General features: G+C 41.8%; 1 protein-coding gene across 1 annotated transcript in view; it reads right to left on the bottom strand.

The window, feature by feature from the left end:
* prex2 (phosphatidylinositol-3,4,5-trisphosphate-dependent Rac exchange factor 2) overlaps nucleotides 1–16,156 on the bottom strand; it is a 401,147-nt gene that overhangs the window by 296,981 nt on the left and 88,010 nt on the right. Inside the window, exons 5-6 of the mRNA XM_063064762.1 lie at nucleotides 13,110–13,211; nucleotides 6,493–6,654 (exon numbers count right to left, since the gene is read on the bottom strand). Coding sequence (XP_062920832.1) covers nucleotides 6,493–6,654; nucleotides 13,110–13,211 — 264 coding nt within the window. The remainder of the gene's footprint in view (nucleotides 1–6,492; nucleotides 6,655–13,109; nucleotides 13,212–16,156) is intronic.

Genomic DNA, 16,156 nt, shown 5'->3' with positions numbered 1-16,156 from the left:
CTACACATTTTTATAGCTAAAGTGAAATTCCATGGGAATTTTAATATCTGAAATAATTGACTACTATCTGTTGTTTGTGTTTTCCCAATTACATTTATATTCTCTAATAAATAGTTAAGTAAATCTGCTTTTACTAATCACTTATTAAATAAGAGAGATTGTGGAAAATACGTGATATGATTTCATCTGAACTGAACTTTACAAAATAAAAGTGGTTCTCAATTCCAATCCATTCCAATATTGGCTTCAAACCAAGTCCCCATTCTAATTTAGCATACTCTAATAAAGCAAGCTATAAATGCTTTCATTGCAGCTCGGAGATTTTGACAGATGTACATTTATGCTGGAAGCTAAAGTATTTTCCTCCATAACTGAATGCTGGATATAAAATCACTTAATTAATTAGTGCTAGTTTACAAGAATGCATTAGCTTTTCATATTTATTCTTATTATCATTAAATTGCGCAGTGCTGCATTTCACCGTCAATTGATGTTTTCCTCTAAGCTAATTTTTGTGATACTGCAAATGAAATATATGCATTATATTAGTTATACTGTCACAGAGAATTCTTTCATCTTTAATCAGATGATTGCACTATGTACATAATCTGGGATTGAATATCATGTGATTAAAAAGATTTTCTCAGGTTATGGCTACGGTATATGTAAAAGCAAACCTCAAGAAGACACAAAAATATTCACTGTATTTTGTTTACCTCCATTAAGGCCAATAACTAATTAATTAGCCTGTAAAATATAATTTATACATTATGTACATCATTTGGTTTCTCAATTAGTCTACATTAGTGTGTGTTCATAGGATTCAATGGTACTAGAAAGATAATTGTAAATCATATATATATATATACATACTACAATTGAAATCCTATGTATATTCAACTAATTTTAACATATGATAAAAATATTTTTCAACTATTTATTTTTCTAGCACTGTGTATCTTCATAACCTCCCTGAGCGACCTATTTCACACAATCTCTATTTCAGTAATAAAGGCATCCATTAGTCTTGCGAGACCATGGTCTTCACTCTCCAGGGTGCAGGCCTGTGCAAGGTTGTATGGAAGACCAGCAGTTGCCCATGCTGCAAGTCTCCCCTCTCCACAACACCAATGTTGTCCAAAGGAAGGGCATTAGGACCCATACAGCTTGGCACCAGTGTCGTTGCAGAGCAATGTGTGACACAACACGTTCCCTCGGCTGGGGCTCGAACTCACGACCTTCAGGTAGCTAGTCCAATGCCTTAACCACTTGGCCACGTGCTCACACAGCTATCTCAATAAAACAACTATTAATATATTCATTACATATTTTCCTTCTTTTCTCCACAGAATATTGAAAACTTTGATATCATTTTCCTGAACTATGTCTAGAATAAACTTCTCCAGTTTCTTTAGCAAGTTAGAACCACATAAGTTTCAAGTGGCAACTTTGATCATTAATTGGTTAACCCTATATGGAGCTTCACTGATGCCAGAAAAACATAACAATATCTCAGCTGTTATACTGAATGCATCTGTTCTAAAATTAGCTGCAGCTTTGCCAGCCCAATCCAGTCCAGCATTAATCAAATAATGGTGTCATTCATGTGCATGGAATAAGAAATGCTCAAGGATAGAGTATAAAAATCAGAAAATCATGTTATTTCTGTGCAGCATGTTCAGAACTATGCTCATTTTTGTCTCCTTAGTTCAAATGGTGTGAGAACAACAACCTGAGTCTCAACGTGGACAAGACAAAAGAGATGATTGCAGTCTTCAGGGAAGTGCAGGTCGACCAATCCCCATTGTACATCAATGGCTCTGCTGTGGAGAGAGTGAATGGCACAAAGCTCCTTGTTGTGCACATAATGGGTGATCTAACCTGACCCCACAACACCTCCTCACTACTCAAGAAGGCACAGCAGCATCTACACTTTCCAAGGAGATTAAGGTGTGTCAGGCTCCCCACGCCCATTCTAACAACCTTCTACAGGAGCACCGTCAAGAGTGTACTGTCTGGCTGCAAGCTATCACTGAGTACAAACTGCCAAGAGGATCTTCCCCCCCCCCCCCACACAACCATTTGTTCCATTTGTGACATTTGCCGCTCTTCACAGACAAGGCGTCCATCCTGAACCAGTGGTCAGAATATTTCCAGACTCTCTTCAGCGCCAGCCACATGGTCCAAGACTCAGCAATTCATCGCATCCCACGACAACCAGAGAAAACAGAACTGGACAAGATTCCAACCCCAGAAGAGACAGTCAAGGCCATAGAGCAGCTGAATGGTGGCAAGGCGGAGGGAGTTGATGGAATCCCACCTGAGATTTGGAAGCATGGGGGCCCAGCATTACACACCAAACTCCACGAGTTCTTTGTCTGCTGCTGGGAACAAGGTAAACTACCACAGGACCTCCGTGACACAGTCATCATTGCCCTGTACAAGAACAAGGGGGAAAAGTCCAACTTCTCCAACTACCGGGGGATAACCCTTCTCTCTATCGCAGGAAAAATCCTCGCAAGAGTACTCCTGAACAGACTGTTGCCCATCATTGCAGAAGAATGCCTCCCAGAGAGCCAGTGTGGCTTTAGAGCCAACAGGAGCACTAACGACATGGTATTTGTTCTCAGGCAGCTCCAAGAGAAATGTAGGGAATAGAACAAGGGATTGTACATGACTTCTGTCGACCTTACTAAAGCGATTGACACTGTGAGCAGGAAAAGTCTGTGGCAAATCATGGAACGACTGGGATGCCCCCCAAAGTTCCTCAGCATGGTTATCCAGCTTCATGAAGATTAGCGTGGCCAAGTCAGACACAAAAATGACCTCTCAGAACCCTTCCCAATAGGCAACGGAGTAAAGCAAGGTTGCATCCTCGCGTCAACTCTCTTCACCATCTTCTTCAGCATGATGCTCGAAAGGGCCTCAGAAGACCTTGATGACGAGGACGGTGTCTACATCCGATACCGCACCGATGGCAGCCTGTTCAACCTGAGTCGACTACAGTCCCACACCAAGACATTGGAGCAACTCATCCGAGAGCTACTCTTCTTGTTGTCCACACAGAGACAGCCCTGCAGTGTATAACATCCTGCTTCGCAGAGGCTGCCGAGCTCTTTGGACTGCAAGTCAGCTTGAAGAAGACAGAAGTTCTCCATCAGCCCACACTCCAGGAAGATTACCACCCTCCCCACATCACCATCGGTGAGGTAGATCTGAAGACAGTCCACCAGTTCAGCTACCTGCAGTGCACCATCTCGTCAGATGCCAAGATTGACAAAGAGATTGACAACAGACTGGCAAAGGCAAACAGCGCATTTGGTGGGCTGTACAAAAGAGTCTGGAACAAAAAGCATTTGAAGAAAGGCATGAAGATCAGCATGTACAAAGTCATTGTACTGACCACCCTCCTGTATGACTCTGAGTTGTGGGTCACCTACCATCACCACCTAAGACTCCTTGGGCGTTTCCACCAGCACTGCCTCCGCACCATCCTCAACACCCACTGGAGTGACTTTGTCACCAACGTTGAGGTCCTCGAACAGGCGGAGGTCACCAGTATCAAGACGCAGCTGCACTGGGCAGGGCACGTCTCCAGGATGGAGGATCATCGCCTGCCCAAGATTGTGCTGTATGGCGAACTCTCCACTGGCCACCGTGACAGAGGGGCACCGAAGAAGAGGTACAAGGACTCTCTGAAGAAATCCCTTGGTGCCTATCACATTGACCATCGCCAATGGTCTAATCTAGCCTCCGATCGCAAGGCCTGGTGACACACCATTCACCAGTCTGTCTCCTCCTTCAAGAACGCACGCAGGGCTGGCATTGAGGACAAAAGGAGAAGGAGGAAGAACCGTGACACAGCAGCACCAAACCCAGAACAGAATTTCCCTTGCGGCCGCTGTGGCCAGGACTGCCTGTCCCATATTGGCCTCGTCAGCCACCAGCGAGCCTGCAGCAGACGTGGGCAGCCCCCTTCCTAAATCTTCGTTCCCAAAGCCGAGCCATGAATAAATGACATTTGCCAGGGCCTAAAGCACTGATGAGAATCCCTACCATCCATCCCACAATATTTTTGACCGAATACCATCAGGAAGGAGGTAGAGGAGCATCAGGACTAGGACTACAAACTGGGTAACAGCTTCTTCCCTCAGGCTGTGAGACGAATGAATACCCTGACACAACTGAGGTCACATCACTAGTACAGTGAGCTGTTTACCATTTACTGTACTGTTTATTGTGACTGTTTACTTTAACCTGTGCTGCGCACTTCACATGCATTTTGAATTATATTGCATTTACTTATTTCTGATAATATTTTGTTTTATGTGCTGTGTGTGATACATGTTATTTGGGTGTACCATTATTTGCGTTATTTGGTGGTCCGGAGGAATGTTGTTTAATTTGGTTGTATATGGTTCCTGAAGGGCCACAAAATGCCTCTGACAACCAAGTCCACCTCCTGGCCTTCACGTGTGGCTTTGCTACTAAGCTCAGCAGAACAGATTCTACTGGCAGGAAAAAGGGCAAAGGTTGGTTACTGGCGCCTTAAAACCAGTCGGGCAAATGGGGCTCATTAGCCATGGTTGGCAGCTCATCTAGGAGAAGGAAAATTCTGATCTCAAACCTCCGCTGCCTTGCAGCTGTTCCCACACCTGGGGAAGGCTTCGGGAGTAAACCCTGAGGGAAAAATCCGGAGCTGGAGTCCCTGAGGCAGTCCTACATTGAGTTCAATGCTGATTGACAACTCCTGTGATGCTGCTGGTACCAAACTGTATATGTCTCTTCCGTCCTTTGGGGTTAATCAGTTATATGGAGGGGGGAGCTTGCCACATGGGTAACAGGTTTCTCTCCAAATTGTACTACTCAGGCTTAGGTATCTAGAGCGCTAGGACGAAATATCTATGGTCAACTCTGACCAACAGAGGCCTCAGCATCTGTACAGTCAGATAAACTTGAACATGAACTATGTAAGGAGCAATATATTTGAACTGGAGGCAATTTAGTGAAGGTTCATTTGGTTAATTCCTGAGATGAAAGGGTTGTCCTATGAGAAACAGTTGAGCAGAAGGCCTATATGCATTAGCACTCAAGAAAAATGAGAACTTATTTTGATTGAGACAGACATGATTTTGAAGCAGGTAGGCAAACTAGAAGTTGGAGAGGGGGTGCTGGTGAGCATGTTGGAGAGAATACATCACAGCATTGCAAGGAAAGAGCATGAATGGATTATTCTCCTTGGAGTTGACTTGGGATAAATAGGCCAAATATCCTACTTCTGAACTGTAATAAATACATTGCAGATAGTATCAGCACATTTGCCATCTGGAAAAACATCATTTCAGAATAAAGGCTTACCATTTAAGATGGAGAGAGAAAGCAAATATTTCTGTCAGATGGTTGTGAATCTTTCGTATTCTGCACCTCAGAGTTCTGTGGAGTCAGGCCTTCCAGTTACCGCCCCACTCCCATTCATTTGCACAGTGATGGAAAGTGCCAGCATTGCTATTGAACAGCCATTACTCATCAAATACAAACTCACCCCAACTCATTCCCGTACTGTCAGAAACACGAAGCTATTGAGGGGCAAGGTGACAGTGAATGACCCCGACCTTAAGGCAATTTTGACTAAATGTGTACTAATACCTCAGCCACTTTCATTTATCATTTTTCAGTCCTAATTACTGGAGGTCCCTGCACAGCAACACTGCAGAATTCCTCTACCCATTAGACAATGAAGACATTCAACCACCAATAAGAGAAATTAGAGATAAACATTTAATAGTGGACTTGCAAACAACACCAGCATCAAGTATTACCTTTTTAATAAACTGCAGTAACTTCTGAAGGCTTCTTTCATTGCATTTTCAATCACTGAAAAATCTAGGGGTGTTGGCAACATGGGAACACTAACACAAGCAAGATTTCCACCAACTCATACACCATTCTAACGTGAGAGTGCTCGGTTAATCCTTTATTGTCACTGGGTCAAGGTCCTGAAGCATGGTTTATAGAATGGGGAAAAGCAGGACAGTGGGGTGAAATGGATTAGTTCTTTAAAGAGCCATCAAAAGCACAAAGGACCAGATCCGCTTTACTACGTTGTATATTTCAAATAGCTGGTCAGTGGTGTAGTGGCATCAGCACTGGACTTTGAATTGAGTGGTCCTGATTTGAATCTGGCCGGCTCTTTGCACACTTTCCATTCACACTGGGTTGAGCATTGAGCTAGCAAATCGGCCTCATAAAAAAAAACAGACAAAACGCGAAAGAAACGGCAAGATTGCCACCCAATGTGCCACATGGTGCGGAGAGGAATAACAATATTTCAATTACATGAATAAATGCCAATACCTAAACCATTCATATTATTTCTCGTACTTCACAAAGCAAATGCTCTGAGCTAGCTTTAAGTTTCATGAATATCATGTATGGGAACATAATCATGGTGTAGCTTTAACTTCAAGGTTTAATTACAAAGAGCAGCTATACCTCCCATCCTTCAATATGTGACTGCCATTCTTCGAGAATTTCCAGCTTTTCCATTTGTCGTTTGGCTTCATTAATGGTGGAGCATACCGTTTTCATGGCCTGAAGAGCCTCAAGTACTGCTGAATAGTCATTATGCTTCTTTGGTGTCCTCTTCATCAATTCCTGAATTGTAAAAGCACAGAAAAGTAATTCGTTAAAAATATTCAGAGTTGTTTGTATAAAAGAATAGAAGTTGTTTCTCCTCAAGGGTCACATTCTTCATGAAATGTTTAATACACCTTTTTTGTTGAATTGACTTTGAGAATTAAGTACCTTTGCACTTCAGGATCACGTAATAAGCAAAATGCTTTGAAACAACCTTTCAATTTTATATATTATGAAGCAAATGAAAAAGATTTGACAAATAAACTTTCATGAACTTGATCATAAGGCCATAAGACATAGGAGCAGAACTGGGCCATTTGGCCCCATCGAGTCTGCTCCACCAAATGATCATGGTCATTTGACCATTTCCCGCTCAACCCCATTCTCCTGCCTTCTTCCCGTAACCTTTCATGCCCTGACTTATCAAGAATGTGTCAACCTCTGCCTTAAATATACCCAATGACTTGGCCTCCACAGTTGCCTATGGCAATGAATTCACCAACCTCTGGCTAAAGAAATTCCTCCTCATCTTCATTCTAAATGGACATCCCGCTATTCAGGTCCTAAACTCCCCCAACTATAGGAAACATCCTTTCCACATCTACTCTATCTAGGCCATTCAACATTCAATTGGTTTTAAAACAAACCCCAACCCCCATTCTTCCAAGTTCCAGCAGGTACAGGCCCAGAGACATTAAAAGTTCCTTTTATGATAAGTCTTCCATTCCCTGAATCATTTTCGTGAACCTCCTATGCACCCTCTCCAATTTCAACACATCCTTTCTTTTTGAGCCCAGAACAGCTCACAATACCCCAAGAGAGGCCTCACCAGTGCCTTCTTATTATCATCATCAGCTGCCATGCCCAGTTTGAGCTTTGACTTCCATGGCCCACACACTCCTGTTTCGGGTCAAGTGGATCAATTCATTGGTATTCATTTCCAGTTCTCTGGCTGCTGTCTCCATCATCATTTGTCTTTTGCTTTCTTCCCTTCAATCTTTTCCATAATTACCACGCATTCTAACTCCTCTTTCCTAATCACATGTCCAATGAAGTTACGTTGCCTTGTCATGATCTCATACATTATTTCTCATTTTCTGTTTGCTCTGTTCATGACATCCTCGTTAGATATTCATTTTGTCCATGATATTAGTACCTTCTTAAGCCTCAGAATTACATCCTTATTTTTTATGTTCTAGTCCTCTCAAAATGAATGCATTTGCATTTCTTACCATTGACTCAACCTGCAAGTTAATCTTTAGGGAATCCAGTACAAGGACTCCCAACTCATTTTCCACCTCTGATTTTTGAATTTTCTCCCCACTTAGAAAATGGTCTACGCTTCATGACATCGTATTCCATCTGCCATTTCTTTGCCCATTCTCTTGAATCAGTCTAAGTCCTTCTGCAGCCTCCCTGTTTCCTCAACACTACCTACCCCTCCATCTATCTTCATATCATTCACAAACTTGGCCACAAAACGACGTGGTCCCAACACAGACCACTCCTGTTGTAGTCTGTGCCCAAATCCAGGCTGCTGTTCAGAGGCCTGTATACAAATCTCATCAGGGAATTTTTACCCTTGCAGTTACTTAACTCTACCCACAACAATTCTATGTCATCCAATCCTATGTCATATTTTTCTAAGGATTTGATATCAGTTTTTTACCAACAGAGTCACACCATCCCTTCACCCCTGTCCTTTTGATACCATGTACTGTTTGTATATCCCTGGATGTTAAGCTCCCAACTGTAATCCTCTTTCAGCCACGATCCAGTGATGCCCACATCATGATACCTGCCAGGGAAGGAGAAGATGGCGATGCGACGCAGCGCGCACGGCCGCTCCGAAATGATATCGTATTTCTAAGTAGGTACCGTGCGCAATCCTGATTTGATGGAGACACACATGACGAGCACCAAGGAACATCTGGAGAAACTTCTAAAATGCCCGCTTCGCTGCCGCTGCTACTGTGCGATTGAGAATCTCCGGAGGGAAAGGCCCCAAATCCTCGGCTTTGCCTATAGCCTGTTGCCGGGGCCGGGGTCAAAGCGCTCGGCAGAGATGGTGCTCAGTGCTTGGTGTCGGAGGGCTGGTCGGAGGCTCAAAGTTTTCAGACGGACTCAAGAGTTGGCTGTGGTCGGGTGCTTCCAGGGTGCTGCATCGGCAAGTTTGTGGCACTGGAAGCTCATGGCAGGGAGAGATTTTCTTCCTTCTACCATCTGCGTGAGATGATGGGACTTTCGAGAGACTTTGAGACTTTTTTTTACCGTGCCCATGGTCTGTTCTTTATCAAATTACGGTATTGTTTTGCACTGTTGTAACTATATGTTATAATTATGTGGTTTTTGTCAGTTTTTCAGTCTTGGTTTGTCTTGTGTTTCTGTGATATCATTCTGGAGGAACATTGTATCATTTCTTAACGCATGCATTACTAAATGACAATAAAAGAGAACTGTGTGTCCTCGTAATCTAATCTAATCTAACTACACTACAAGATCATTTACTTCATTCTGTTAAGTGCGTGCACTCAAATGTTAATACCTCCAGTCCCCCTTGAGTTCAGGTGTACCCATCCTTTTAACAGGTCATCCCTTCCCAGAAGAGATCCTAATGATCCAGAAATCTGAAACCCTTCCCCTTGCACCAGTTCCTCAGTCATGGATTCCTCTGCTAAATCACCCTATTCTCACACTCACTGGCGCATGGCAGAGGCAGCAATGCAGAAATTACCATCCTGGATGTCCTGCTTTCCAGCTTTCTACATAGTTCCCTAAATTCTCTCTCCAGGACCCTTTTCCTATCTATACCTTTGGTGCCAGTATGTAGCAAGATGTCTAGCAGCTCACCCTCTCCCTGTCACCACGGTGCGGGTATGACCCAAGTGCGGAGTGAGAGGCACCAAAGTGGGTCGATATTTCACAGACTTTAATGCAAACAGTGTTACAGGGAAAAGAAAACAATAAACACTAGGCCAAACTGGCGCATCAACTAAAACTCTCAAATGGTAAACAAAGCATGAACTGCGGCTGAAAAGAACAACTAAGAATAAAAAGAATGCGGCTAGTCTTCAGAGTTGGTGGCTCGACAGTCCATTTTCTCTCAGGCAAGGTGGAATGGAGGCAGTGAAGAGCTGCTGTGTCCTGTTCAAGTCTCAACAAGTATCGTGACGGAATGAATGGAGTTAAATATTATCACAATGAAATAATAATTAGCTGACACGTGCACATTCACGAGCGCAATTGCCGCATCTGATGTGCTGCTGAATCCATGGCTGTGACACTCCCTTTAGAATGTCAGGGACCCGATCCAAGATGTCCCTGAACCTGCTACCTCAGAGGCAACATACCATCTGAAAGTCTCTATCACATCCACATGGGCAAAGGATTTCAGATTTCTGGACCTTGAAATGCAGTTCTTATCAATTTCAAAAAAAAATACCATACAGATTACACTTTTGAAAATTGAAAGGAAGTTCCTATCATTAGGCGTTCCCACATTAAAATCTAGAAAACTAACTCACTATAGTATCTTGAACACCCACAAATGTCTCAACATAGACATAAATAGTTGTTAATGACAAAGAAACATAAACATACACTTCCTAAATAATTAGGGTCTGATGCAATTCCAAAATACACATAGATAAGTTTGTTTTTTGAATAAAGGTACAAGCTTTTCCTCACTTGTGGAAACTTAACTTTGTTTGTCCTACTTTGCTAAACCACATTCCAAACTGATGCATCCATGCTTATTTTTCTCATTCAAAGTTTAACGTATAATTTATTATCAGAGTACATACATGTCACCATATACAACCCTGAGAATTTTTTTCCTACAGGCATACTCAGCAAATCTATAGGATAGTAACTGTAAACAGGATCAATGAAGACCATGTACTGTGCAAATGCAAATATAAACAAATAGCAATAAATAACGAGAGCATGAAATAACAAGATAAAGAGTCCTTAAAATGAGATCACTAGTTGTGGGAACATCTCAATAGATGCGTGTAGTTATCCTCTTTTGTTCAAGAGTCTGATGGTTGAGGGGTTGTAACTGTTCTTGAACTTGGTGGTGTGAGTCCTGAGGCTCTTGTGCCTTCTACCTGGTGGCAGCAGTGAGAAAAGAGCATGGATCTTTGAGGATCTTTGAAGATGGATGCTGCTTTCCTATGGCAGCATTTCATGAAGATGTGCTCAGTGGTTGGGAGGGATTTACTTGTGATGTACTGGGCTGAATCTACTACCTTTTGTAGGATTTTCTGCTCAAAGGCATTGGTGTTCCCATACCAAGCCATAATGCAGCCAGTCAAAATATCTTCCACTACACATCTATAAGGATGTAACACATCTAAGGAAGTAGAGGTGCTGTCATGCTTTCTTTGCAACTACATTTATACAGTGGACCCAGGACAGGTCCTCTGAGGTAGTGACACCCAGGATTTTTTTTTAAGTTGAGTTACCTATGGTGCAGATTTAATATTATCCCAGAACATTAAATACAAGAGGGTGTATTAACCCCACAGCCAATTAATAGCAAAATTGTGTAATTACAATGACTAACATCCTCTGCTTCATATGATTCATGAAAAAGGTGCCCAGTTTATGGCAGGAAAATATTTTCCTGCCATAAACTGAACATTCTTCAAAGTCCTGTGACTGGTGATGTCCTGGGTCGATTCCAGATATCAAAGCACGAAGATTGAAGACAGAAGTCAGAGGCCTGATGTGTGTGAGCATAAGATTCCAGGGTCAAGGACTGAAGGTCAAAGGACTGGAGGTGTCTGGCCTGGGGATGAAGGCCTGTCTGTGTGCACAAGATGATTTGTGGGTGGGAGGGTAGAAAAGGAACGTATTTAGCTGTTAACAACAGGAATTCTGCAGATGCTGGAAATTCAAGCAACACACATCAAAGTTGCTGGTGAACGCAGCAGGCCAAGCAGCATCTATAGGAAGAGGCGCAGTCGACGTTTCAGGCCGAGACCCTTCGTCAGGACTAACTGAAGGAAGAGTGGGTCTTCCTTCAGTTAGTCCTGACGAAGGGTCTCGGCCTGAAACGTCGACTGCGCCTCTTCCTATAGATGCTGCTTGGCCTGCTGTATTTAGCTGTTGTTATTTTGTTGTGTTGCTTGTGTTGTTCTGCTGAACATTGTGGGCATGCTATGTTGATGCTGGGATGTGTGGTGACTCCTTAGATTGTACTGGCGGTTAAAGCAAATAGTGCACTTCACCGTATGTTTCAATACATTTGTGATAAATGAATCTGAATCCAAATCCAAGTTAAGCAAAATAGCAAATATGTATTTTTGGTAAATCTAAGAGCCAATTTGCTCTGAAAGCCATTTCAATATGGAGAAGTGGGATTGGAACTTACAGTGGATTCCAGTTAATTGGGCCATCGGTTCATTGGGACAAATCAAGAAAATAGCTGGGATTCCCTTTGCCATTTGGGACAATATGCTGCCTAACTGGAGACTGTTACCAAACATTTTCTAACTAGGGTCAGTGGCGTGCATGCGGTGTGGCAGTTAGAATCTGCACAGTGCTCAGTGTGAACAGTTTTTAAGTAGCATCAGTTGCATGTGTTAGTGTTCAAAAAGCAGTGATTTTTGTCACTGATAATTGGTGAGAAATAAGCAATAAAACAATTCAAAACTGCTTTGCTCACTGCAGTTTCAAGCATTCAGATTTGGAAATGCCAGAAACAGCCAAGAGTGAAAATGAAACGATTTCACTACTTCAACAATTTAGTAACTACAAAGAACTTGAAGGTGTGGACAATCATCTTGAATGTTACCTTTGGTCCCCATCAGACACCCAGCTCTCATCTGTGGCTCCAAGTAGCTGTTTGCAAGCAACAGTGGCCACACCATGATACACCACATCGACTGACGGGCCAAACCAGGTGAGGATAGCCAGCGCCTCCCAAAACCCAGTGAGACAGGACGGCCTAGCATGCAAAGTCAGCTACACTGACTGGGCAGATGAGATCTAGACTGAGATCCAATGACAAGGAAGGCAATTCTGCAAAGCTATGCGAGCAGCAAAGTGTATAACAAGGCAAAGAAGAAGTCATGGTTAGCCAGTGCAAATAGGGAAAACTCCAATTATGATGTCTTCTCATCCCATTGGACCCAAGTTGAGAGAGTGGAACTGCCCAGTGCTTTTCCATTTTAAAAACTCTTCCACAAAAGTTTTCTGTTATTGCCAAATACAAAGAACAACCACAGTAGTATTGGTAGTGTTCTAATCTGTTCCGCATTTCATTTAAATACAGAATTCCTCAGTTAAATTGAAGCTTGTCTTTTTTATACCTTTTTAACAACTTCAATGAAATTGTGGCTAATTGGAGCAGCTGTTAGATTGCACTAAAATGTACAGTTCCTGATGTGTTCCAATTGACTGGAATCCACTGTATTCAAAAATTTACTGTAACTATCATGTAACAACTGAAACAATATTTTAAGTACCTTTAACAGAAGTGGATACTTGCAGATCCTTTGTATGGGAGCCACTAGATATCCTTCAAGTGGAACATCAGGGTTCTTCCGTCCTGCAAGCAGCATACAACCCTCGTATATCCAAATGCAAAATAAGTAAATTAGATTATATGAATATTGATATTAGCATAAAATTATAAAGTTATAAAACAGCTCCTGTACCTACAACAAAGGCTTTGTCATTGTGATATAGAAAAAAGATCCTGCTTTCTAGCCATCCATTTGAGTTGCCTTAAGGTACATTGTTAATGACAAAATTACAGCAGATTTCCAACATCCTTTTCCACATACTTTGATAGCTTATAGTCCAACGATTAGAAATTTAAAATGGCAAGTCATGAGAGCTAGACTTCTAAAAAATAGGCAAAATCTAAATTGCACTAGCCAGGCTGAAAGGAAAAGTAAGAGACAAACTGGAAAATGCTAACTAAACAACGGCAAGATTTTACTCAAATGTCAAAGCAGGCACACAATCCTGTTAATAATTCTATGAGAAACTAAGTTCTTCTGCATTAAGATACATAGCTTGCTTTAAGAAGATAGAGTATTTAATACATTTGGGTACTTGGGTATTAATACAATTGTCGATTTAAGGAACTCAGATGACAAAATGAATGACAGAATTAGGCCGATGCTGGTTTTCAACACAAGGAATCAAAGAATTCGAATTATAACAAGGATCATGATGATGAAACAAAAATAATTATTAAATTACTAACTTGCAGTTGGTTTAAATCCCAACTCCATCTCTAGACTTGAAGAGGAAGTTGAAATGTACCTGTCACTCATAGAATCATGACCACTCTTCAAGAAGGGCAAGAGACAGATGAAAGGACATTATAGGGCAATTAGCCTAACCTCAGTGGTTGGGAAAACGTTGGAATCGATTATTAAGGATGAGGTCTCAGGGGTATTCAGAGGCACATGATAAAATAGGCTGTAGACAGCATGGTTTCCTCAAAGGAAAATCTTGCCTGACAAATTTGATGGAATTCTTTGAAATAATAACAAGCAGGAGAGCCTAAGGAGAATCAGTGAATGTTGTGTACTTGGATTTTCAAAAGGCCTTTGACAAGGTGCCACACATGAGGCTGTTTAACAAGTTGAGAGCCCATGGTATTATAGGGAAGATTCTAGCATGGAGAGAGCATTAGCTGATTAGCAAGAGGCAAAGAGTGAGAATAAATGGAGATATTTTTGGTTGACTGCCGGTGACTAGTGGTGCTCCGCAGGGGTCTGTGTTGGGACCACATCTTTTTACATTATATGCCAATTACATGGATGATGTAATTGATGGCTTTGTTGCAAATTTCGCAGACAATATGAAAATAGGTGGAGGGGCAGGTAGTTTTGAGGAAGAAGAACTTAGATTAAGAGAATGAGCAAAGAAATGGCAGGTCGAATAGAGTGTCAGGAAGTGTATGGTCATGTAGTTTGGTAGAAGAAATAAAAGGGTAGACTATTTTCTAAATGGGGAGAACATTCAAAACTCTGAGGTGCAAAGGGACTTGGAAGTCCTTGTGCAGGATTCCTTAAAGGTTAATTTGCAGTTTAAGTCTGTGGAAAAGATGGCAAATGTGATGTTAGCATTCATTTTAAGAGGACAAGAATATAAAAGCAAGGATGTAACATTGAGGTTTTATTTAACATTGGGTACCCCGGTCAAAATTTCTGTTATTGTGAATAGCTAAGCGAGTAAAAGATGAACTGATTTCCAAAAGGCATAAAGTTAAAGATGACATATTTCTCTAATATTTTAAGCAAGATTACTTTTTTTTTATTTCCAAGTTTAACAGTTCCAAAATAACAAAAAAGGAAAAGGGCCTGAAGCAAAAGTTTGGGCACCCTGCATGGTCAATACTTAGTAACACCCCTTTGGCAAGTATCACAGCTCGTAAACGCTTTCTATAGCCAGCGAAGAGTCTTTCAATTCATGTTTGTAGGACTTTCACCCATTCTTCCTTGCAAAAGGCTTCTAGTTCTGTGAGATTCTTGGGCTGCCTTGCATGCACTGCTCTTTTGAGGTCTATCCACAGATTCTCAATGATGTTTAGGTCAGGGGACTGTGAGGCCCATGGCAAAACCTTCAGCTTGTGCCTCTTGAGGTAGTCTATTCTGGATTTTGAGGTGTGTTTAGGATCATTATCTTGCTGTAGAAGCCATCCTCTTTTCATCTTCGGCTTTTTTACAGATGGTGTGATGTTTGCTTCCAGAATTTGCTGGTATTTAATTAAATTCATTCTTCCCTCTACCAGTAAATGTTCCCCGTGCCACTGATGAAATTCTGCACCCTTTTTTTTCCAAACATACCTTTGCTCATTGCAGCCAAAAAGTTCTGTTTTAACTTCATCAGTCCCCAGGATTTGTTTCCAAAATGCATTCAGGCTTGTTTAGATGTTTCTTTGAACCTTTTGAATAGAACCTTCTGGCCGCAATGAGCAACAGTTTCTACAACAGGATAATGATCCTAAACACACCTCAAAGTCCACAATGGGCTACCTCAAGAGGCACAAGCTGAAGGTTTTGCCATGGCCCTCACAGTCCCCTGACCTAAACATCGTCAAGAATCTGTGGAAAGACCTCAGAAGAGCAGTGCATCCAAGACGGCCCAAGAATCTCACAGAACTAGAAGCCTTTTGCAAGGAAGAATGGGCGAAAGTCCCACAAACAAGAATTGAAAGACTCTTAGCTGGCTACAAAAAGCATTTACAAGCTGTGATACTTGCCAAAGGGGGTGTTACTAAGTACTGCCATGCAGGGTTCCCAAATTTTTGCTTCGGGCCCTTTTCCTTTTTTGTTATTTTGAAACTGTAAAAGACAGAAATAAAAAAGTTTTCTTGCTTAAAATATTAAAGAAATGTGTCATCTTTAACTTTATGCTTTTTGGAAATCAGTTCATCTTTTACTCACTTAGCTATTCACAATAACAGAAATTTTGACCAGGGGTGCCCAAACTTTTGCATGCCACTGTATATCAGGCAAGTTAGCACATATTATGAAGGTATAAATCGCATGGC

The sequence above is a fragment of the Mobula hypostoma genome, chromosome 1, assembly GCF_963921235.1.
Source record: "Mobula hypostoma chromosome 1, sMobHyp1.1, whole genome shotgun sequence".
In the NCBI taxonomy this organism is placed as follows: Eukaryota; Metazoa; Chordata; class Chondrichthyes; order Myliobatiformes; family Myliobatidae; genus Mobula; species Mobula hypostoma.
This window is presented reverse-complemented; position numbering and strand designations above follow the sequence as displayed.